Consider the following 23,719-nt stretch of genomic DNA (forward strand, 5'->3'; position numbering starts at 1 on the left):
AATTATCTTTAATTGTATAAATTACAAAATCATATCAGATTAAAGTATTTTTTAAAAGTTTAGATTTACAAACAACATATATTTATTATTTTTTATTTTCAGAAGCAAAAGATAATGATAATGGAGACGGCACTGGCGTAGTGCCTAGCTAAATTGATATTTTAGTTTCTTCTTTAATCAAATACATATTTTCTTCAAATAAAATGAGTAGAAATCATTATTTTTACTAGTAATATAACATTTTTTTTTTTTTTAAGACTAGTAATTAATTATGATTAAAAAAAATTATATGCCTTTTTGGCTTTAGAATTTTTTTGTCTCAAAACCAAAAAGGCGTGTACAAAAAAAATTTTTTTAATCACTTTTTTTACAGATTTAAATATTACAAACATTTTTGAGTTAGTTGGAGTGAAAAATAGTATTTTATACGCTCTTTTTGGCTCTGCAGAGTAACGCGATAAATATTTTAAAGAAAATATCGAACAGGCTTTTTTTTACAATACTTTAACAAGATAATTTAATTTTTAAAATTAACAAAAAAATTTAATAAAAATTCTAAAATCAGCTTAATTATTTTAAGAAACAAATAATAAATATTTATTTTTTTTTTTTATCATTAATTCTTAGCTGAAAATAATCATCTACAACTTAAATAAAAAAATCAACTATTTTAATGATTATTTTAATAATTAAGTACTGAAATTTATTTATCATTTATTTTATTATTATATTATGTAAATGCTTGACAAATAATTCGATTTTAAATATCAATAAATAAATAAATCGATCAATCAATCATTTGGTGTGCAGAAAATTTTTAAAAATTACAAAATAGTGAATTTAATATTTTTAAGAACAAAAAAAAAATGTTAATTTAAATCACGCTGTTATTCACATTAAATTATTAGTCTATAAGGGTATTAACAGCATTGTGTTTAAATTAAATAACAAAAAAAAAAAAAAAAAAAAAATTGCAATTCATGTAATTTTACATTTTTCATTCGTCTTATTTAATAGGAATGGAAAACTTTTAAACACGTATTAAATAATTGATTTATTAAATTTGAATTTACTAATCTAATATATTTAGTCAATTGTCTGACTAATCAACGATGATAATATTATTATTATTATTATTATTAATAAGAATAATTATCGAAATTTATTACAAATGAAATTTCTTACGCGTAAATCAAGTATATAATATAAGTGTATCAAATATAAATATATGTATTTATAGAAACATTTATACTTTTACTTTATTTTTATAATAATTATCAAATTAGTCGCATTTGCATTTACTTATTCACAAAAAAAAAAAAAAAAAAAAAAAAGTTAACCGATTAGTTATTTGAATGGATTTATTTTTATTTATTTTTCAATATGTATTTATATTATGTGAATTGTTTTTTTTTTTTTTTAAATAAAAGGTTAGTCATCTAAGTTACTAATATGTAAAACTTCACGTTGAGTTAATCCGGCTTTGTGGAGACTTAGTAACTCTATAGATGGATAAATTACTCTCTTGGGGTAGCTTGTTGTTATTTCAAAATTCGCTGGTGAATCGGGTTGACTAAATATCCAGTTGTATACGTCCTATTAAAAAAAAAAAAATTGAAGTAATTAATCAAAATATAAAAATTAAATGTATTTTATTTTTAGTAGATTTTAGATAAATTTCACTATTGCATTATTCCTCATGACGGAACTTTTGAAAAATTTTGCAATAAAATTTTTTTTTCGGGAATCGACGTAATTTTGTCCGAAATGTGGAGAAATGGTAAAAAAAAATTTGGGACCCACCTGCGATGTCATAAGGGCGTATAAAAAAAATTCTGTTTTTTTTTTCTAAGTCCAAAAAAATTTTTAGTTTGAAGAAAAAATTTTTTTTGCATTTCTGCACATTTTATAAAAAAATACGTCGGTTTCCAAAAAAAAAAAATTTTTTTTATACGCCCTATTAATGTTTTTTTTTTTTTTTTTTTTTTTTTTTGTATAAAACGTTTAAAAAGGAAAAAAAAATTTTTTTAAATTAAAAAAAAAATTAGTAATTTTTTAATTATAAATTTACAAAAATAAAAATTAAAAAATTAATAACACTATTTAATTTTTTAATTTTTTCTAGACATCGCCAAAAAAAATTTATTTCTGTAAAATTTTCGAGCCAAAATTTCAGAATTTAAAAATTTATAATTAAAAAAATATACTAATTGTTTTATAATGCCGATTGGCGTTAAAATAAATAAATATTTACCTCTAAAGTATTCGACATAAGAAATCGTCGTTTCAACGTCCTTTCACCTAATTTAATTTGTAAATGACAGATATTAGGATGATTAGGTTCCGGTTCAGCCGGAACCTTTTGTACAGTAAGTTCCTTAGCAACCCGAATACGTTCGATTTCCATTTCTTGAGCATTTAATTCAGCAAGTTTGCGAGCCTCCTGTTCTTCACGTGCTCTACGTTCTTCCTCGCGCCGACGATCCTTTTCCTGATCAGCGCGCAATGACTCCTCATACGCTTGATCTTGTTGCTGACGCAGTGATTGATTAGCACTGCGCTCAGCTCGATCCTGACGAGCTTGAATTAAATTTATTTCGTTGTGATCCATTAGTACTTGAACCTGGGACATTATGTCTGATGGGAATGGTATTCCTTCCATTCTGTAATGCATTTTAGTAATTTTCAAATTTTTTATTTTACAGGGTCAAATACTTTAACAAATTGATCATAAGACTGTATCACTAGGGCCTTATATAGGTATTTTTAGTACCTCTCCTCATACCTACCTCTAACAGAATAATTACTAATTTTGAAAAACGACAATTTATTTTAAAATATATTCATTGGCTTTCTATAGATATCATATATCACGTTACTGATGCCATAAGGGCGTATCCAAAAAAATATACCCTTGAAAAGGTATAAGGGCGTATAAAAAAATTTTTAGGATGCAAAAAAAATTTTTTTTAATTAAATAAAAAAATCACAAATTTTAAATTTCAAAAAATTTTGATCAAAATTAATTTCAAATTTGAAAAAAAAAATTTTTGATCATTTCTATGCATCTAAAGTAAAAATAATTAATTTTTAAGTAAATTAATTTTCTACATGATTATTAATTTAAAAATATTGACATAAAAATTGAATAAATAAAATAATTACACTTTTTGATACAGTCCCATAATAAAATTAATTTCTTTCTATTTTTAATTAAAAAAAAATGCTTACCGTCCAACAATAGTCATACGATTGTCTTTAAGGACAATAAGCGCTAAAAAGGGATAAGTACCGGCTTTTAAGGCTTCAGAAACTTTGTAACCCTCACCGGATTGTACATTACAAGCCCAGAATAATGTATTAGTATTGATGAATCTAATCAATTCAGCATTTCCCAAAGTATTTCTGTAAATAAATTTTTATTATCAATCGAATTAATTCTATATTTTATTTTAAAATAATAAAATATTTTTCAAGTTTTCAGAATATTAATAATTTACCAAAATAATATTTTTTTTTTAATTTTTTAGTTATCGTTCAAGTTTTAATTAAAAAAAAATATCAACATTATTAAAAATAAAAAAAATTCTCAAAATAAATAATTTGATAAATTTACCTGCACCATTGTTCAACATTTTGAGCATCATCTTTGTGTAAATAAACTAACAAGAATCTCAATTCTTGTTTAGCGTCTGACAATGCTTGGCTGTAAGAGCCTTGGTAAAATACAGGATGATTTGTACCGTATTTTTCTTCATAAGATCTGATAAAACTCATTACATCTTCTATTGGATCTGAAGCAACTGAAAAAAAAAAAAAAAAAAAAAAAAATACATTGCATACCATAAAAATAAATTTAAACATTTAAAAGAATATTTTTTCCTACAAGAAAAATTATTTCCCATGCTAATAAAAAAATATTTGTTTTTTTTTTTAGCTTATTTACATGAACATGTACCAGATAAATAATTATTAATTTTACTTGTAAGAATTCAGTACTTAATATGTAGTCAATTTTAAAAATGTCTTACCAGGTCGGACATTAGTTCGGAAAATAGCGAACACTATTTGTAATATACTAGTCACTAAATTGTAGCACATGGAAAATACAAAAGACAAAAATCCACCACCGCTTCCCGAGCTGCCAGGTGGACTAAAATAAATTCTTGAACTAGTATCATCGACAACTGTTGGTGGTCTTACACGTGAATCTTGTGCAAACATTGAAGGTCTTCCTTCGTATAAATTAAGTTGTTCCTAAAATTTTGATAAATTTATTTATTTATTTTAAGGAATTTTTTTTTAAATTTAAAATAATTAATATTTTTTTTTTTTTTTTGAAAATTAAATCAGCTGACATCTGAAAATTATTATTATCTTGACATAATTTTAATTTTTTTAATTTTACGTGCATTTTTTTTTTTTTTTAAGAAATTTAATGAAAATTTAACCGACGTCTAAAAATTTTTAGAATTTTTTTTATTAATAAAATTATTAAAAAAAAAATTAACAGAAAAAATTGTGAATATAAAAAATTTAAAAAACTATATGTGCAATTTTTAAAAAATATTTTTTTACTGCTAATTCAATTAATAAAAAAAAAAATCAAAATTTTTCGCTGTGGGCTAATTTCAGTATTATAATTTAATTTAATTAAACGTCAGCTAATTTTATTATAATCTTTTAAAATACCTGAACAGCAACTTCCAAATTCCAGTTGTGCCTCTGTAATACATCCCGGCAAATAGATAGATCTTCAATGTTTGTCAATTCCTGTAATATTAAAAATTAATTAATATTTTTTCATAACAAAAAAAATCAATCAGAACAAAATTCTAAATTTTTATTAAATAAAAAGTAAAAATTATAGAAAATTTTTAAAAAATAATTTTTTTTAGTAAATAACATAAATTCTGAATATTCAGAATGACATTTAAGTTTGCAGTCACTTGGCAATTTTTTAATTTTTTTTAATCAACTAATTTGTCCCAAAAAATAATTAAAAAAAAAATTGCACTTGATGAAAATGTAGTTGACATTTCTAAATTTTTTGATTTTTTTTAATAATTAAATTAAATCAAAAAAATATTTTCAAAAAATTGCACTTGAAATTTTTGAAGTTTTTTACACGAGCAAATTTTATATTTAATTTTTTTTAAATAATTTTTTCAATAAAAAAAATTCTAAAAATTTTTAAAAATGAAAATATTGATAATACTGAAGTTAGCGGTCAGCTGTAAATTAAAAAAATTTTTTTAACAAATTAATTACAATAAAAAAATTTCCACTTGTAATTTTTAATAATTTCCACACGAGAAACTTTTTAATAAAATTTTTTTTAATAATTTAATTGCTATAAAATTCCAAAAAAATTTTTAATATTTGTCAACTTCAGTGTTATAAATATTTTTAATTTTTTTGCAATAATATTTTCAATAAAAAAAAAAAAATTATAAAAATATTAAAAATTCGGCAAACTTAATTTTCATATATTCAGATTAAATGTAAATTTATTGAAATAAGAAGCAAGTCATCATAAAAAACATTACCTGAAATTGTAGGACTTTTTCCAATTGCTCGCTGCTACACTCTTCTAACACGTTATCCGCCATGATAACGTCTTAAATAATTAATATTTCAACGAAAAATATAAATAAGTTAAAAAAAAAAAGTTTATAATTATTTTATTTTATTGTGTGATAATAATAATAAATCTATCGAGTTTATCAGCTGAGATACAAATTGGGAATACTGCCAACGTTCATATTGAAATGAACAATCATTTGGGAAGTAGGTTGATAAAAATCAACCATCACACACGGAATTTAAAAAGGCACAATTAGTGTCTTTTTTTTTTAAATCCACTTTTAATTTAAATATATATTTCAAGTGGCTGCTGTGCTGAATTATTATTGTATTATAATTTATTTTTTCTAAACACTTATGTATACATATATTTATTACGACATAAATGTATCACTGTTACTTATCAATCATTGGTTTGTTTTTTTTCTAGACTGTCTAAATTCACGGAAGTGTGGAAATTGTTTTGTGGTTTCACGGGCTTTAGATCACAGCGCTCTGTGGCGAGTAACTCAACTAAATTCAAAGCCAGCCGCCATTTTGTTCCAAAAATTAAGAGAAATTGAGTGTCTAGTGTTTACTTATTTTATTAGTGTCAAAATTTACTAAACTTTTGATAATACTGGAGTTAACGGTAAGCTGACAATTTAAAAAATTTTTTTAACTAATTAATTACAATATAAAAATGCTTCTAAAAATTTTCACTTGTAAATTTTATTAATTTTCTCATGTCAAACTTTTTAATTGAATTTTTTTTTTAAATAATTTAATTGCTACAAAATTCCAAAAATATTTTTAGAATTTTTTTTTCTTGAAAAATTATTTTAAAAAAAAATAAAACAAAAAATTTCACATGTAGAAAATTTAAAAAATGACACATGCAATTTTTTAAAATATATTTCTTTGTTATAATTTAATTATTAGAAAAAAAAAATACTGCCATGTAAAAAATTAAATTAGCTGACATTTGAAAAATTTTATTATTTTATTAAAAAAATTAAATGCAAAAATTTTTTTAATTTCACGTGAATTTTTTATTTTAAGAAATTTAATGAAAATTTAGCCGACCTCATTAAATACTCAGACCTTAAAATTCCAACTATGAGAGCCGTAGCCACCTGGCGGAATTTTTTAAAACTAACTTTTTGATCCATTTTATTTTTAATAATTAAGGAGATCCAAGTAACATTTTATTCAATATAGAAAAAGAATACAAATAAAATATTAATTTTATGTATTTTATTTTATATATAAATAGTTTATATTAATAATTTCATTATTTATATATACTTTGGTAAATTATCATTAGTATATCAAGTTTTATTTTATATATTACGATATTATCTTAATTAAATTGATAAATTAAATTTAAAGTTATCAAAAAATAAAGTTCAATGATAAAAATTTTGTTTACATAATTATTATATCCTGATATATATATATATATATATATATATATATATATATATATATATATATATATATATATATATATATATAATACACACACTCAGCCAGTTGAACATGAAGCATCTTGGACAGATATCAAATTACCGGATTAAATCAATTAGATATTTATTTTTTAGTACTTAAAATAAGTGAAATAATATTGTAAAATATTGCTTTCAATTTTTTAACGTTAGTGATGTAAAAAAAAAATTTAATTTTTAAATAAAGTAAAAGCCCTAATTATTGACACCCTAAATTATTTTTAAATATATTTAATTATCTGTAATGAGAATAACGATCATATAAATTATTACTGAAAAAATGTCAGATAGTAGCTAGTATAATCCAGATTATAATGAGTATAATCCAGATATCACCCAGTATAATCCAGATTATAATTATTATAATCCAGATTATAATTATTATAATCCAGATTATAATGAGTATAATCTAGATATCACTCAGTATAATCCAGATTACAATGGTTATAATCCAGATATCACCTAGTATAATCTGGATTGTACTAGCTACTATCTGAAATTTTTTTTCACCACAGATATCATTGATTATAATCTGGGATGATATCCAGTGTCATCTTGTTTTTTTCCGTGTAGTAATTTAAAAAAATTAAATTATTAGCTAGAAAAAAAAATTTTTGTGATGCAAATATTTGTTAGAAAATGCTTCATGTGATGAAAATTAAATTGCATAAAAAAAAAAAAAAAATCGCTACGTATCAATAAAATTAACATGTCCTGCATGACCAGCGTCTGTAATATCATTGTTAGGTTTATTTGGATTTTCAGTGAAATAACTTGGATCATAGTCAGTTACTGAACAACTTGGTAAATTTTTGGAACCAGGCACAACTTGAATTTGATCTGGTAAAAGTGAGGTACGTTCAGTAGCACTTCCCCAAGTTTCTTGATAGTTATTACGACCACGAATTCTCCGACTTAATGATAATCCGACAACTCCTAAATGTTCTTTAATGTCATTATGTACATCTGATATATCCCACATTGCTCTATTATTTAAAAATGATAATTTATTAGTAAATGTATTAATTATGTTGTGAAAATTATTTATATAAAATTAATCAATTACCTGAATGCGTCCCACCAAGCTTGACTTTGTGCAAGATTAACGTATGGTTTATGACTAAAGCTAAAATGATGCGCTACTGCTGCTAAAAACATTTCAATACATATAAGAAAGTCTTGAAGTTTTGAAGATATATGACGAATATCATCGGTATTATCAGTATCAAAAATGCTTGATATTACATCGAAGTATACCAACATTGCAATTAACACCCCTTGACTGAAAAGAAAAAAATAAATTAGAAAAATTAATTAAGAATCAAAGTATTTAAGACTAGAAAAAATTGCTAAAAAAAAAACCTGGTAAAAAAAATACAAAAGCTAGGTCTTAAACGAATTTTAAAATAATAAAAAAAATTATTAACGGTATGTCAATAATTGGCTCTTTGAATTTTAGCGCTGCCAATAATACATATATTATATGAGCAAAATATACTTACAAAAATGAAAAAAATACTACAGCTTTGATACACAAAAATTTTCCAATAGGTTCCATTGGCTTTAAGCTTTCTGAATTCGCCCGATAAAATAAAACTAAACAATACATTGCTATAAATTGTGACAAATTATTTAGCGCAATCATGTAAGGAAATGCGATATCTCCACGAAATTCACCCTCACCGTAGACATTATTTAATGCACAAATACTGAAAAAAAAAAAAAAAAAAAAAAAAAAAAATTATAAAATACATATTATAATTATTAAAGAATAATAATATTAAAAAATCAGCTATCTTATTGATATAATTGATAATCGATATTATTAAGAGAATAAGAAAAATTTTTCTCCAGGATAGTCATAATAAAATCTTATCTAATATCTTGTAAACTATGGAGATTTTTCAAGATATAAGCTCACCCCGACATTATACTCATCGAGACCTTTCGTTTGAGTACCCACATCAATTTTTCATATATTTTATATATTTATATATTCCACAAATACCATATATATATAAAATATATAAAAAATCCCATGTGGGTACTCAAATAAAAGGTCTCGATGAGTATAATATCGAAACGAGTTTATATCTTAAAAAATGTCAATAATTAAGAAATGACCTTGTATCTTGTGAAATATTGACATTTTTAAATATATAAGCTCGTTTCGATGTTACACTCATCGAGACCTTTCATTTGAATACCCACATCAATTTTTCATATATTTTATATATTTATATATATATATATATATATATATATATATATATATATATATATATATATATATATATATATATAAATATATCAAAAATATATCAAAAATGCATGTGGGTACTCAAATGAAAGCTCTCGATGAGTGTAACATCAGGATGAGCTTAAATTTAAAAAAACGTCAATATTTAAAAAAGTACAGTGCAATTTAACAAGAGTCATTATTTAATAAAGTCACATAGTGACTGCAGGTTGCTAGTATTTAATTATTCATAAATAATAATTAAATGACTTACAAAGAAATAGCTGTTGATAAGGGTCTGACTACTGTATACTGAAGAATTCCATGTTTGCACATATGTACAAATTCTTTTCCCATTCGCCAATCGGATAGACAGCAAAAGGGAAACATGTGCTTAACTTGAGGAGACATTTCTAACCGATGTTCCAATTGGCGATCAGAATCGAGATAAGCCAACAAGTACATCATAAAATTATAAATAACATAAGCTTCATAACATTCACGTAAACTATCTACGTAGATACTGCCTTCGGGATAAATTAATCCCAGCCAAGCATTCACTGCGTAAATTGGCACCATCCATAATATTCGTATTATATACTTCTGGAGTTTCGGTTGCGTGTAGTGAATCATGTGCTGTATGATCTCATAAAATGCTATTGGTAATGACAGTAGCACAAATCCGCCACCGACCAAAGCACCTTGATCCTGTTTTTTTAAACCATTTCTTATTGAATTTCTCAATAATATTGGCACTAGGATACATATTAATAAGGCATAAAGACTAGTTAATAATGGCAATATCCATATTCGCCATTTTCTACAAATATTCGCCATTTTATTGCTGAAGTGGTGGTTTTGTATATTGTCATATCATTTCTTCAATTACATACTATCCTAGAATGATAAAAAGTCAATTATTAGATAATTATTATATACAATATATAAATTAATATTTTATTGTTAATGAAAATTTATTATTATATTAAAATTAGCCGACGTTTAAAAATTTTTTTTAATTATTAAATTAGAAAAAAAAAATTCTAAAAATTTTTAGACGTCGGCTAAATTAATTTAGCAGATATTCAATAATTTTAAGAATTTTGTTGACTAAATTGGTAAAAATTTTTAAAAATTAAAAATGCAATTTTTTAAAAACAACAAAGAAAAAAAAAGATTTCGATAGCTGTTTTTGCCTTCAACAATTCGAAAAAATATTGGCTCTCAAATTTTTGGATAAAATTTCTATTTTATTTTTTTTTTTTAAAAGTAAATTTCTTAAAATTAAGTTAGCCGACATTTCAAAATTTTGAGAAATTTTTTATTGAAAAGAAAAAATTTCAATTAAGCAATTAAAAAAAAATTTCACATGTAAAAAACTTAAAATAAAATAAAATGTCAAAAAAAGTGTTTTTAAATTATTTAATTGTACGGCGTAATTATAATAATAATTATCAGAAATGTAAAAAATAGATTTTTTAAGTTTTATCAATGTTGAATTTAATTCTATTAATTTATTTTTTCATGTACATATAAAAAAAAAATTAAAAAATTTTAATATGTTAATTTTTTAAATTAAATTTTTTATTAAAAAAGTAAAAAAATTTTTTTTTTATTAAATAAGTAGAAAATTTTTTTTTATAAAAAAAAAGTAGATGACATTAAAATTAGCTGTCACTTGACAATTTTTATATTTTCTTTAACAAAAAAATTATTTTTAAAAAATTGCATTTTTAGTTTATTAAAATTTCTATAAGTCCATTTTTTTAATAATTATTTTTTGCTATAATTTATTTGTTAAAGAAAATTAATAAAATTGTAAAATGACAGCTAAATTTAAATCATAAAAAATTATTCTAAAAAAAAGTTAGATATTATTTTTTTAAGCTTAAAAATTGTGGACCTTGCTTTCAAAAAATTTCTCCAGTAGCAATAATTATTAAAACATGATAATTACAAAAAGTGATGAAATTAATTAGAATAGGTTTGCTATATAATTAAAAAGTATTTAATTTACCTGTTAAAAAATAAAAAAAATACTGCTCTGATGACATTACTTTATTTACCACGTAAAGAAAACATTTCACACACTATAACAAGCAGATAAATAAATAATTAAACAAAAATAAATGTTCAAACAATTAAATTAATACATTTAAATGTAACTAAAAAATAAAAATAACGTTAATTACTGATACAATTATACAATTATAATAAAATTATGAGTACCGAGTGTATCACAAAGTTTTAGCAATAACAATAAAATGGTTATATTGGCATTGGAAACTAGCCAACTGAAACATGACATCTGTCGAAGAAAAGTCAAATTAGTGGTCAGTCATTTTGGCGCCATTTTTGCGGAAATAAAATTAAAATTTAAAAAATTTTAAATCCGCAAAAATGGCGCCAAAATGACTGACCGCTAATTTGACTTTTAAAAATTCTTGATTAAATTTTTGATAAAAAAATTAAATTTAAAAAATTTGTAACTTTGTAAAGGGAAAAAAAAAAAAAAAACATATTTATTAATTTACAATATTCTTTAAATATTTTACAAATATTTTTAACAAGTTTAAGTAGAATACCAAGCAAATTATTGATCACCAAAAAAAAAAAAAGTAAAAACAATTTGTTTTAATAAAAAAAAATAATATATTTTGATCTTTCTCTATTTTTAAAACTAAAATTCTAAAATTGTTCTAAAAAAATTCCCCAACAATTGATATCCTTTGCAGAAACGGTTGAGCTTGACAAGACAAAAACTGATAGTCTTCTCCATAGGTAGAATTAACAGCGTACATATTATTACTCCTAATCCTTTCAAGCAACGACTGCGCAATGAAATCATATTTTTTAAAGTCTTCATCAAGACTAATTTTCTTCTCTGAATCTTCTGCTTCAATTTTACTATTTTCTTTATTTTCATCCCCCGAAATAATATTAACATTAGTAACAACAGTTTTTCCAAAGCTAGAAAAATTTTGACTTCCTTCTTTTTCATCACCACTTTTATTAAAATTTTCATTTTTTAAAATTTCTTTCTTTTCTTCTCGAGTTGCATTTTTAACTTTAATTTCCTTAACTTTAGCGCGATAATCAGTAAGTTTTTCCAAACTAGATTTTTTGGAGAAGAAACTTTGAAAAGGTTTGCAACAAGCGAGAGCTCCAGGATCAATAGGATGAGCTTCGGTATTAAAAATATACCCACCAGCACCCACAACACACTCAGTCCACTGAGTTTTAATAATCTCGCCAGTTTGTCCATTGGCGTGTATAAAATTATCGGGATCAAAAAGAAGATACAAATACTTGGTAGTTTCAGCCAAAAAAAAAGATTCCATCCGATCGGACTTTTTGTGATCTCTTACATCATTAATAGTAGCATAGCCACACTTGGTCCTGGCGCTGTGCTGCAAACTCTTGAGAATATCAACGCCAACCTGAATTAAATAAGGATCTTTAGTAGCTCTGTAAAGATACATCACCGACTCAATAAGCTCCGGACGAAGCGGATAGCTTTCTCGATTAGTCCCAGCTTCAGCTTGAGCAATATTATAAAACTCCGGCGTGAAGCCAAACTGCTTCCAAACTTGATGATAATTATGAATTGATTTCATCGCGTCATTTGTCTCTCCAAAGAGACTCAATACTCCGGGCCAATAAGCGTCCAAAGATTGAAAAACCGGAAGAGTAACATGCCCCTCAGTCATTGACACCCAGAGATGCCAATCTTCTCTGCGAATGTATTTTTCAATCGCTGCTCTGTAGTCGTGGAATATTTCTGCCAGCACGGGATTTTGGAGCAAAAGCGTCCCTTTGGCTAGATATTCAAAGTACGAATCAACTCCTGCCCCTATCCCGGAGTCGCGAGCAGTCCACTGACCGGTCAGGACGTCAATGTGATTACCAACGAGCCCTATTTTTGATCTGTAATAACGGAGCGCTTTTACGGCATTCATTGCCACTTCTTCGTACAGAGGATCGCCGGTCAGTCTTGACAACGTACTGAATTCCAGGAGAAACGTACCGATCCCCGCAGTACATGTTATGGTAGTTTCTCCGCTTGGAACTCCGTATTTTAAATTCACTGTGCCGTAAGGCATCCCGGTTGGCGTGTCAAAAGCTACGATTAATCTCTTTGCCATGTCTTCTGCTAGGCGTAACAATGGCCCGTTGCACGGCCATCCGGGTGGTAGCGGCATTCCCGCCTTTTTTATCAATAAGTGAGCACTCAAGAGCCCACCGACTACTCTTATGTTGGTTTCAAAGACTGAAACGTTTATGTTCGCTTCGAAATTGTTTCTGGTGCTGATGATGTTGGCGATCCGCCAGAACTCGCTGAAGTTTCCTATTACTGCTAGCGTGTCCAAGGCGTCTATTAATGTCAGGGAGAAACTTCCCCAAGTGTCGTAACCATCACAGCTGAGGGATCGCAGCTCGTCATATGGATACGCGTAGTTTAGGTAACTTGAGTATGCATAGTCGAACATAGAGCGTACTTCTTCTTTTAATAATGCTAAGTCTTCTTTTTGGTACTTTATTTTGCTTTCGATTGAGGATAAACTCGTTAAGAGAATTAAAATTCGAGGAAACAACATTTTCTAGAAAATAAATATTTTTTTTTTTTTTTTAATACTGTGAAGAGAAATTTTTTATGAGACTGAAATTGGAGACACTTGACAATTTTTTTTAAAAAAGAAAATTACACAGTAAAAATTTTTGTGTTAAAAATTTATTTGTTAAATATTTAACACTTTTTTGTGTTAATTTAATACAATAAATCTTAAATTTACACATTAAAGTGTTAAATATTTAAAACAAAATTTTTGACGCAATGACGCAAAATTTTTACTGTGTTTTTTTAAAAATTACATTTATAATTTTTGCTATAATTTACTAAGTAGTTATAAAAATTCTATAAATTATCAGATATTTCTCAAATTCTGTGTCATACTTTTTTGAAAGTAGGATTTAATTAATTTTTTTAATAAATAAAATATAAAAAAATTGACATTTAAAAATTAATTTATTCTACAGATTTTTTTTTGTGTTTTAAAAGTAAAAAAAAATTGACAATTTAGAAATTAATTTTTTTAAAATTACTCTTATGAAAGAAAAAAAAATGTATAAGTTTTCTAAAAAACATATTTTTAAATGTCTTTTGTAAATCTTACTATCAATAATTATCGAAATAATAAATTACTTACCATTTTGTAATATTAATTCAACAGCATGTTATGTGTAAATATTTAATTTATAAAAAATTTCAATGTCACTCCATTTCCCTTTCCCTTTTCCATTTACTTGTGCTTACAACTTGTATTTTATCGGGAAGTACCACGTCATTTCTATGACAGTTTATTTAATGAACAAGACAATCCTTAAATTATCCATTAATCTGAACCTATAAAAAAAATAAGAATATATTAAATACAATTTATAACATTTAATAAATAAAAAAAAAAATTACTTACTCCACGTGAATGTAAAATATATATATTGTTAAAAAAAAAAAACAATAATAGAACTTAAGACTTGATTTGACTAATTTATGTCTATTGTACAATTTTCAATTTTTAGCATTTCTTTTTTTTTTTGTTTTTAATTACATTTTATTAGGATTTATTTAATTTTTTAAAAAAATAATTGAATATTTTGAAAACTATTTTCTAGTAGAGCTTGTACAAAAATTTGGAGCCCCATAAAAAAAAAAAACAAACGCAGCCATGCTTATAATCGAATTAAAATCGCGCATGCGCATAATTTTTGATCTTTTACACTTGACATTTTAAAAACACAATTTTAATTGCTTAAATAAATATATTTAATTCTTCCATTGTTAATTTTGTTAATTATTTAAAAAAATTCAATTGTAAATAAATGTTTAATAAAAAAACACTTGTGAAGATAACAAATGGCTACAATGCTGAAGTTAGCCGTCAGCTGTCAATTTTAAAAATTTTAATAACATATTAATTACAATAAAGAAAATGCTTCTAAAAATTTGCACTTGTAATTTTTATTAATTTTCACATGTGGAATTTTTTAATTTAATTTTTTTTTTTTTTTTATAATAATTGCATTATTATAGAATTTTAAAATAATTTTTAATGTCTGCAAACTTCAGTGTTATGAATAGTTGTGTGCGCAACAACGTTTTGCTCAAAAACTGCAGTGCGCATGCGCGTCTACTAAATTGAAAAGAGAAGAGTTTTGTTAATTTTGTAAAACTGAAGTCAGCTGACAGCTGTCATTTTTAAAATTTTAGAGCAAATAAATTCCATGAAATTTAATTTAGGGGATGTTTGATTGTTTTTAGAATTTTTGTCAACAATTAAATTATGGCAAAAAAAAATAAAAAGAAAATTGACATCCAGAAATTTAAAAAAATAAAAAATGCAATTTTTTTAAAATAATTTTTTATAATTAATTTAATTGTTGAATAAAATTGAAAATTCATCAGGTGACAGGTAAGTTTAATGAAACTTAATTTAGCAGATATTTGATAATCTTGAGAATTTTTTTAATAAATAAATTATTTCAAAAAAAATTGACAAGTAGAAATTTTAAAAAATTAAAAATCCAATTTTTTATAAATAATTTTTCTAGAAAAATTTTTTTGTTAAATAAAATTAAAAAATGATCAAGTGACTGCTAACTTTAATGTCATATAAATTTTTACTAAGAAAATATTTTTAAAAAAATTACAACAATAATTTTTTGACACATCAAAGTTGGAATTTTTAACAAAAATTTTTTTGCAATAAATTTATCTATTAAAAAAATTCTATAAATTATCACATGTCAGCTGACTTCAGTATCATATAATTTTCATGGAAGAAAACAGGGAATAACACTGAAGTTGTCAGATATTAAAAATTTTTTTAGAATTTTACAGCAATTAAATTAATTAAAAAGTTTCACATGTGAAAATTAATAAAAATTTTTAGAAGAATTTTTTTATTGTAATTAATTTATTAAAAAATTTTTTAAAATTGACAGCTGACTGCTAACTTCAGTATTATAACAGTGAACGTAACCAACCATTTTCTTTTTTATGAATAAATTTTAAAGACTGGAGCGCACGAACTTTGACAGGAAAACAACTCCGTATTGTTGTGGACGATCCCTGTTTACATAAACAGTAAGACAGTAAGTGCGTATAAGTAAATTTGTAAGTGTGTACATGATACAAAGTATACAAAGTTAATAATTAAACATTCCATGTTATTTTGTAGGTAATATACACATATGAATAGTGATGTATGTAGAATATAAATATATAAATGCGAACAACATAAAATTCAGTTTAACTGATAGTAACTCCGCCGACAGAAATTAAAAGGAATATTCAACAATGCTTGTCTCGTGAATATCTTGAACGGTATTATTTATTGCTAATTTACAAGAGGGTTTTGTCAAATGAATTCATCAGACGACTCAAGATTTTCTAGTCAATATCAACGATTTGATGATGATGTACAGGAAAACTTTAGGACTAGTCCTAGTAAGTACTATTTTTAAGACTGTTTTTATTTAGATCTATTTTTTTATTTATTCAATAATTCTTCTGTGATCTCTATTTATTTTATTTATTTTTTTTTTATTAATCTCCAGTAGACACTCTAGTTTTATTTATAAATTATTTTAAAGTTATATCATCTTAAATTTTCTGAGTAATAATAAATATAAATAAATGTCAACATATGATTCTCAATCTACTACTTGTAAACAAATGACATTAAAGTTAACTGTCACTTGACAATTTTTTAATTTTTTTTAACAAATAAATTTGCTCCAAAAAATTATTTTTTAAAAATTGCATTTTTAATTTTATTAAATTTCTACAAATCCAATTTTTTTTAATTAATTTTAAATCATCAAAATATTTTTTAAAAAATTGCACTCAGAGTTCTTCAAATTTTTTATTTGTGAAAAAAATTTTTTTTTTTTTTTTGACTTTTTTTGTAACAATTTTTTTTGACAATAAATATTCTCAAAATTAAAAATTTTCTGCTAATTTCAGCTTCACATAATTTTTTAGCATACCTCAAAGTTTAAAAAATAAATAAAAAAAAATAAAATTTATTTTAAATGAAATTTTATTAAATTTATGATACAGCAACAGAAAGTCATATCATTATCTCTATTTTTCTGATTTATTTCAAAACTCTTCCGGCCCTCTTTAATTTTTTTAGAGTATGGATCTATATTGTCTTGCACTTCTTCAGACTATCAACCGAAAGCTTCCACTCACGACAATGACACAATACCGGACTCATATCAAGCAACTCCAAGAGATATTGAAATCGATGATCTCGCTGAAAGTACTGTCTTTGCAAAGCAAACCATCAATGATCCTGACATTCATTGGGAAATGAATTATCATGAAGCTGCGATATTTTTAGAGGTATTTTTAAATTTATACAATAAATTAATTCTATTTAATTAAGAGCACAAGAAAAAATTTTTATCTCCAACAATAAAATGAATTTTTATTTTTTTTAATTTAAATTAGTGTCTTTAAAAAATATTTTTGATCTAAATTTTTGTCTTTTCAAGGTTGCATATGGTAGTAAGCGATAAGTAGTTAATTTATTGAAATAAATTATCAGAGTAAATATAAATAGATTGGAATTTAAAACTAGATAAAATTTGTTAGTTCATTTTTTTTTTTTTTTTTTTTTTTAATTTGAAGATCTTCAAATTTATTAAATATTATTTCACATTGTAACGAGCATAACAATAAGCAGAGATGTATTGTATAAAAAAATTTTACATTGGATTAATTGTAATTATTTATTTTTAGGAAGGACAAAATAATGAAAAATTTGATTCTCATCCTCGCCATCCCGAAGATTTACCAGCATATCTTTTAGTTCATAACAATTGGTATTATGGCCTTGATCTTTTTACTTCTTTACTACTACTAGCTCTTGCTTTTGTTGAAGAACCAGCGGTATCAATTTTTCAAGTAATTAATTTTATAAATAATGAAAAATTATGAACAAATGGGCTTTTAAAAAATTTTAATTTATCAAAAAAAAAGTCATAATACTTTATAATATTTTTTTTTTATTTTTAAAAAATTTTTTTTTTAATTTTTTTTTTTTTTAATATTTTAATTTATTTAAAGTCGCATTGTTCAAAATATTAATTTTTTGAAACATTTAAAATATCCTAATAATTTATTTCAGTTGCCAGTTTGGCTACACGGTTCTATTGAGCTTCTAGCATTATTAACAATCGGCGTGGAGTTAGCATTGAAATTAAGATGGATTGGTTGGGGCACTATCTTAAAACACAAGCGAACTATGTTGAAGGTTTTAAAAATTTTATTCAACCTTTTTTTAGATTTTCTTACAAAAAAATTAATTAATAATTTTTATTTTCAGTGTGTTACATTGGCAATAATGTTTTTGGAAGCAGTAATTGTTGTTATTCGACAATCATCTCATTTTAGAGTGACTAGAGCATTAAGACCAATTTTCTTAGTTGATACCAAATATTGTGGCGGAGTACGGAGATTTATTAGACAGATTTTGCAAACTCTACCACCAATTTTAGATATGCTTGGTCTTTTATTGTTTTTTATCATTGTTTATATGGTATTGGGTTACTTTATGTTTTCTGAAACAAATCGCAATTTTGCAACATTACAAGACAGTTTTGTTAGTCTTTTTGTTCTGTTAACAACCGCTAAGTAAGTAGTATTATAATATTACACTGAGAGTAAAAATTTCTTTTAAAAAAATTTTTTCAATAATTTTTTTGTTGAAAAATTTTACATCTAAAAAATTCAAAAAATTATAAGCTCAATTTTTTAACAACTAATACCACAGAAAAATGTTTTTTTTTTATTAGAAAAAAAAAATTGTAGATAGACAACTTTTTGTAGATGTCAATTTTTTTTAAAAAGACATTTTTTCTCTTGGTTTAACATGACATTATATCAGTTTCTACAATATTATTTTTTTTACAGCTTTCCAGATGTAATGATGCCTTCATTTTCTAAAAGCAAGTGGTATGCGATATATTTTGTATCTTATTTATCAATGATGCTCTACGTCATGATGAATCTCATGTTAGCTGTTGTCAATGAAACGTTTACGTCTGCCGAGCGAGATAAATTTAAAAAATTATTTCTGCACAAACGGCGAGCATGTCAACATGCATTTAAACTTCTTGTTTCCAAACAAAATCCGGATCAAATGAAATTTAAACAATTTGAAGGACTAATGCGTTATTATGCTCCCAAAAAAAGTATATTGTTTATTTTATAATTAAATATACATTAATAAAAAAATTAAAAAAAAAAAAATTTTAAACAAATTAATTTTTTTTTTTTATTCAAATAAATTTTTTCTCAGTGCATGAAAAAATTTTTTTAATACATGTTTGATTTTTAGGTACGTTAGATATCATTTTGATGTTTCGTCATTTGAATTCTTCTAATAGTGGTGCATTAAGTTGTGAAGAATTCCTTATGGTTTACGATGTAACAACATTAGAATGGGAACCACAATACTCGGGGATACCTTGGTATCACACGGCTTGGCCACCTTTGCAAATGCTTTGCAATGGAGCTCACATTGCGATCAGGTGGCCTTATTTTGAAACTTTTGTCTGTAAGTTTTCTTTAATCAATATTATTAAAAGAATAAGAAAAATTTTGTTCCCAAGATACTCATATGATAAAATCGTTTTTTTTTTTTTTTTTTTTTTTTTTTTTTTAAAGTGAAATTCAGTGTCATTGCAAAGGTCTTGAATTTGTGCATTTTCAAGGTTTCATATTATTTGAAAAAGTCAATTTATTATGAAAAGTATTTAGACTGCGTTAGAAAATGCTCTATCCCTATATACCTAATTAAGAAATGACTTTGTATCTTGAGAATTATTGACATTTTTAAAAAAACAAGTTCACCCCGACATTACACTCATCAAGACCTTTGATTTAAGTACCCACATCAATTTTTCATATATTTCATATATTTATATATATCACAAATACCATATATATAAAATATATCAAAAATGCCATGTGGGTACTCAAATGAAAGATCTCGATGAATGTAACATCAGAATGAGCTTATATCTTAAAAAATGTCAATAATATAAGAATTTTTTTACAAAATAGTAAAAATTGAAAATTTTTTTTTCTGTCATTATTTAAATATTAATTATTTTATTTTTGAAATTTTACTCTAGATGCTTCTATAATCTTAAACGGAGTAGCCATGGGTTGTAGACTTTTGGAATCATCAACCAACCAAGTAGTAGCGGCTCATAAATTTGCTGCTGATTGGGACACACTTGCTTTTGGCGGGTGTAAGTATTCCATGACATAATATTATAAATAACTACTAAAAAAATATAATCATGTTTTAAAATAAAATTTTTTTATTGTTAAAATTGATGCAGTGTTTGTAACTGAAGCAATGACCAAAGTTCTTGGATTGGGAATCCGACGATATCTTAGCTCAGGATGGAATCTTTTCGATTTAGGAGCATCAGTAATGCCATTAATAGCTGCTTGTGGCTTATCATTATTTCCAAATGCAATGTTCTTCGTAATATTCCGACCACTTCGTCTTCTACGGTTGTTTAAAATAAAGAAACGTTATCGAGATGTTTTTGGTACATTGGTTATACTTTCACCACTGATGTGTTCTACGGCAATTGTAATGCTTATTTTATATTACTTCTTTGCAATTATCGGTATGGAAATGTTTGCCGGTTATGATATGCGGAATTGTTGTGTGTAAGTATAAATATTTAAAAAAATTATTTCTCTAAAATAAATAAAAATTTATTTTGAAAAAAATTAGCAATGTAATAAAAAATCAATTGTTCGTTTTTTTCAAAAAAAATTTTTTTTCTCAATGTAATATATTACTAATGGCCAATAATTATTATTTTATCTCCAGAAATACAACAGTTGAAGATTTTTACAAATACTCAGCAAATGGCAGTACGACTTTAGGTTATTATTATTTAAATACATTTGATAATTTAATGGCAAGTGAAATGACGTTATTTGAATTAACAGTCGTTAATAATTGGTTCATTTTAATGAATGCTTATGCAGTGATAGTTGGATTTTATACTCGATTTTATTTTATGACTTTTTATTTAGTCACAATGATAGTATTAACGATTGTTGTTTCAAGTTTTTTGGAAGCATTTAGATTTCGAATACAGTATAAAAAATCAACGTCCAAACGAGATGGTTAGTATTATTTTTAGTATTATTTTAAAAAATTTTTCGATAGAAAAATAAAATATAAAAAAAAAATAATTTATAATTATTTTTAATTTTTAAAGAGGAGAAAATGTTACATGAAGAAGTTGAATTAAAATGGGATGAATTACAAACAATTATTCAGGACTTTCACATTTTGGAAAAATTAAGATCTTCTCTTATAGTAAATGTAAGTATTTAAAATTAATTTTTTTTTTTTTTTTTTTACTGAATTTATTTCATAGAGAATTTTTTTTTATTTTTTTCATATTTTTATTTTTTTTTTATTTTTTTTTATTTTTTATTTTTTATTTTTTATTTTTTATTTTTTATTTTTTTTAATTTTTTTATTCAATTAATTAATTAAATTTAATTAACTAGAATACCACAAACTATATCGGATCTCGGCCTCGTACGCGTGAAGTACTTCAACGAAGAATGTATACTCTTGAAATTCAAGAATGGATTGCTGAAGCCAAAGTCGATGAAAAATCTACTGAACCACTTTTATCAAGTAGCTTTGATGAAATCCGTGTCGAAGATTCTAATATGGATGTAGGACAAATAATTGATAGTAGACATAATTCTTTACAACATCGCAATGGACTTACTACGAGTCCAATGTAATAAATTTATTTATACGTTTTTAGTATTATAAGTCTGAAAGAAAAAATCTAAGTTTAAAATAATGAAAGAATAATATTTTGCATTTTGAGTATTTAAAAATTTTTCTAAAGCAATAGATTAAGAGTAGTAATGATCTTTTTTGAGTAATTAATATTCTTAATTATCAAAGACAAAATATTTTTATTTCAAATATTTTAAACGTAGATTATGGGTAAAAAAAATTAAATGAAATTTTTTTATAGTCTTGTTTTTTGAAATTAATATTTATACATAAATATATTTAACAATTATATTTATTTTTTTCGCTAGTTTTTAATTAAATTATTGCTTATTTCAATTTAATTTTATATAGTGCTGCTTGTGTGATTATATTAAATTATTTTTAGATAATTAATATTAATGTTTTAGTAAATTAGAAATATTAGAGCTAATAATTTATTTTCATTTAGATTAATTAATACTAGGGGAGATCCAATTGTGCCGATAAGTGACTTATAAAATTAAAATTAACTCTTTGCAATATTAGTAAAATTATTTGAACTTAAAGAACTGAGATTGTTGCACTACCTCAAATATTTTGCAGTATGAGGCGTACAAAAATAATACATCGCGTTTCTAACGCCAAAAGGGCGTATAAAAAAATTTTTATTCTACCAAAAAAAAAAATTTTTTTTATGTTTCAAAAAAATTTTGCCCGCCTCTAGTGTAAATTTTAGGAGTGCTTTGTATATCGACTTATTATTTTATGTGAAATTTTAATAATTGTATCTAGTCAAAAAATATGAGTATTACTCTCAAATATTGAGATTCAAACATTCCATAAAACTGAAGAAATTATCGTACTTTGAATAGAAAAATTCTCAAAAAATTTCACATTGAGGTGACATTGTCGGCAGCAATTGGGCTCCTTTGATATGAAATTAAAAAAAAAAGATCAACCTTTTATATCAATTTTTTTTTTTTTTTTTTTTTAGTTTGACTGCATACGTAAAAATTTTTGAATTTATTTAGTTCAATAATGAGCAATTTTCTGTTACCAAAAATTTGTTGTTATTATTATTATTTGTTTTTCGTTTTTTTTTTTTTGTGTTATATTAATATTTATTTAAAATTGTTGAATGTGTATAAAATGGTTAGTGACTAAGTTAAAACACGAATTACCAAATCGAAATATTTAACTTGATACTCATTTATATATTTAATAAATAATTAATTTATTCAAATTTTATAGATCATAATGAAGAAAATAATATATTTGTAATGAAAACAATTATAAAAAAAAAAAACATTTAAATAAACTTAGCATTTTACTCTTCAGAAAACATATCAATGTTTTATTTTAACATTAATAAAAAAACATTTTGTAATGTCAAGCCTAATCTCAAGTGAAAAAAATTTTCAGATAGTAGCTAGTATAATCCAGATTATACTGGATGATATCTGGATTATATTCATTGTAATCGGAATTATACTGGGTGATATCTGGATTATAATCAGTATAGTCTGGATTTTACTGGGTGACATCTGGATTATAGTTAT

General features: G+C 24.2%; 4 protein-coding genes across 5 annotated transcripts; 1 reads left to right on the forward strand and 3 right to left on the reverse strand.

The window, feature by feature from the left end:
* Positions 1 to 1,403: 1,403 nt before the first annotated feature.
* Positions 1,404 to 5,888, reverse strand: Faf2 (Fas-associated factor 2). Its single transcript, XM_074252859.1, has 7 exons — positions 5,550 to 5,888; positions 4,693 to 4,773; positions 4,032 to 4,257; positions 3,617 to 3,803; positions 3,232 to 3,405; positions 2,255 to 2,663; positions 1,404 to 1,596 (listed from the first exon to the last, which is right to left on the reverse strand). The coding sequence occupies exons 1-7, from the start codon at positions 5,610 to 5,612 to the stop codon at positions 1,432 to 1,434; spliced, it is 1,305 nt and encodes a 434-aa protein (XP_074108960.1). The 5' UTR covers positions 5,613 to 5,888; the 3' UTR covers positions 1,404 to 1,431.
* Positions 5,889 to 7,010: 1,122 nt separating this feature from the next.
* On the reverse strand, positions 7,011 to 11,690 carry LOC141533796 (transmembrane protein 184C). Its single transcript, XM_074252860.1, has 5 exons — positions 11,330 to 11,690; positions 9,587 to 10,209; positions 8,576 to 8,782; positions 8,140 to 8,355; positions 7,011 to 8,059 (listed from the first exon to the last, which is right to left on the reverse strand). Exons 2-5 carry the CDS (start codon positions 10,147 to 10,149, stop codon positions 7,762 to 7,764), a joined length of 1,284 nt encoding a protein of 427 aa, XP_074108961.1. The 5' UTR covers positions 10,150 to 10,209; positions 11,330 to 11,690; the 3' UTR covers positions 7,011 to 7,761.
* Positions 11,691 to 11,940: 250 nt separating this feature from the next.
* Edem1 (ER degradation-enhancing alpha-mannosidase-like protein 2) lies at positions 11,941 to 15,203 on the reverse strand. Its single transcript, XM_074252852.1, has 3 exons — positions 14,787 to 15,203; positions 14,520 to 14,716; positions 11,941 to 13,913 (listed from the first exon to the last, which is right to left on the reverse strand). The coding sequence occupies exons 2-3, from the start codon at positions 14,520 to 14,522 to the stop codon at positions 12,012 to 12,014; spliced, it is 1,905 nt and encodes a 634-aa protein (XP_074108953.1). The 5' UTR covers positions 14,523 to 14,716; positions 14,787 to 15,203; the 3' UTR covers positions 11,941 to 12,011.
* Positions 15,204 to 16,163: 960 nt separating this feature from the next.
* Positions 16,164 to 22,476, forward strand: Tpcn1 (two pore segment channel 1). Of its 2 annotated transcripts, none has more exons than XM_074252846.1 (13): positions 16,164 to 16,464; positions 16,551 to 16,819; positions 17,511 to 17,722; positions 18,122 to 18,286; positions 18,510 to 18,635; positions 18,708 to 19,015; positions 19,295 to 19,575; positions 19,722 to 19,940; positions 20,521 to 20,640; positions 20,734 to 21,073; positions 21,240 to 21,541; positions 21,637 to 21,743; positions 21,935 to 22,476. In XM_074252846.1, the coding sequence occupies exons 2-13, from the start codon at positions 16,735 to 16,737 to the stop codon at positions 22,178 to 22,180; spliced, it is 2,511 nt and encodes an 836-aa protein (XP_074108947.1). In that variant the 5' UTR covers positions 16,164 to 16,464; positions 16,551 to 16,734; the 3' UTR covers positions 22,181 to 22,476. The 2 variants fall into 2 exon arrangements, with proteins under 2 accessions (XP_074108947.1, XP_074108949.1); XM_074252848.1 differs by having other exon boundaries at positions 17,544 to 17,722.
* The last annotated feature ends 1,243 nt before the right edge of the window (positions 22,477 to 23,719 follow it).

This window comes from Cotesia typhae, unplaced genomic scaffold, assembly GCF_013202065.1.
Source record: "Cotesia typhae breed Kobodo isofemale line unplaced genomic scaffold, CoteBio_Ctyphae scaffold_121, whole genome shotgun sequence".
Lineage (NCBI taxonomy): Eukaryota > Metazoa > Arthropoda > Insecta > Hymenoptera > Braconidae > Cotesia > Cotesia typhae.

What these genes read in the sequence shown, in the direction of transcription:
- Faf2 (XM_074252859.1), bottom strand. Translation starts at nt 5,612, where the DNA reads ATGGCGGATAACGTGTTAGAAGAGTGTAGCAGCGAGCAATTGGAAAAA. An exon ending in CGTATGACTATTGTTGGACG is followed by an intron (nt 2,664 to 3,231) that starts GTAAGCATTTTT and finishes AATGCATTACAG; the next exon opens with AATGGAAGGAATACCATTCC. An exon ending in TTATGTCGAATACTTTAGAG is followed by an intron (nt 1,597 to 2,254) that starts GTAAATATTTAT and finishes TTTTTTTAATAG; the next exon opens with GACGTATACAACTGGATATT.
- LOC141533796 (XM_074252860.1), bottom strand. Translation starts at nt 10,149, where the DNA reads ATGGCGAATATTTGTAGAAAATGGCGAATATGGATATTGCCATTATTA. An exon ending in TTATCAACAGCTATTTCTTT is followed by an intron (nt 8,783 to 9,586) that starts GTAAGTCATTTA and finishes TTTTTTTTTCAG; the next exon opens with TATTTGTGCATTAAATAATG. An exon ending in GTAGTATTTTTTTCATTTTT is followed by an intron (nt 8,356 to 8,575) that starts GTAAGTATATTT and finishes TTTTCTTTTCAG; the next exon opens with TCAAGGGGTGTTAATTGCAA.
- Tpcn1 (XM_074252846.1), top strand. Translation starts at nt 16,735, where the DNA reads ATGAATTCATCAGACGACTCAAGATTTTCTAGTCAATATCAACGATTT. An exon ending in GTTCTGTTAACAACCGCTAA is followed by an intron (nt 19,016 to 19,294) that starts GTAAGTAGTATT and finishes TTTTTTTTACAG; the next exon opens with CTTTCCAGATGTAATGATGC. An exon ending in CACACTTGCTTTTGGCGGGT is followed by an intron (nt 20,641 to 20,733) that starts GTAAGTATTCCA and finishes AAATTGATGCAG; the next exon opens with TGTTTGTAACTGAAGCAATG.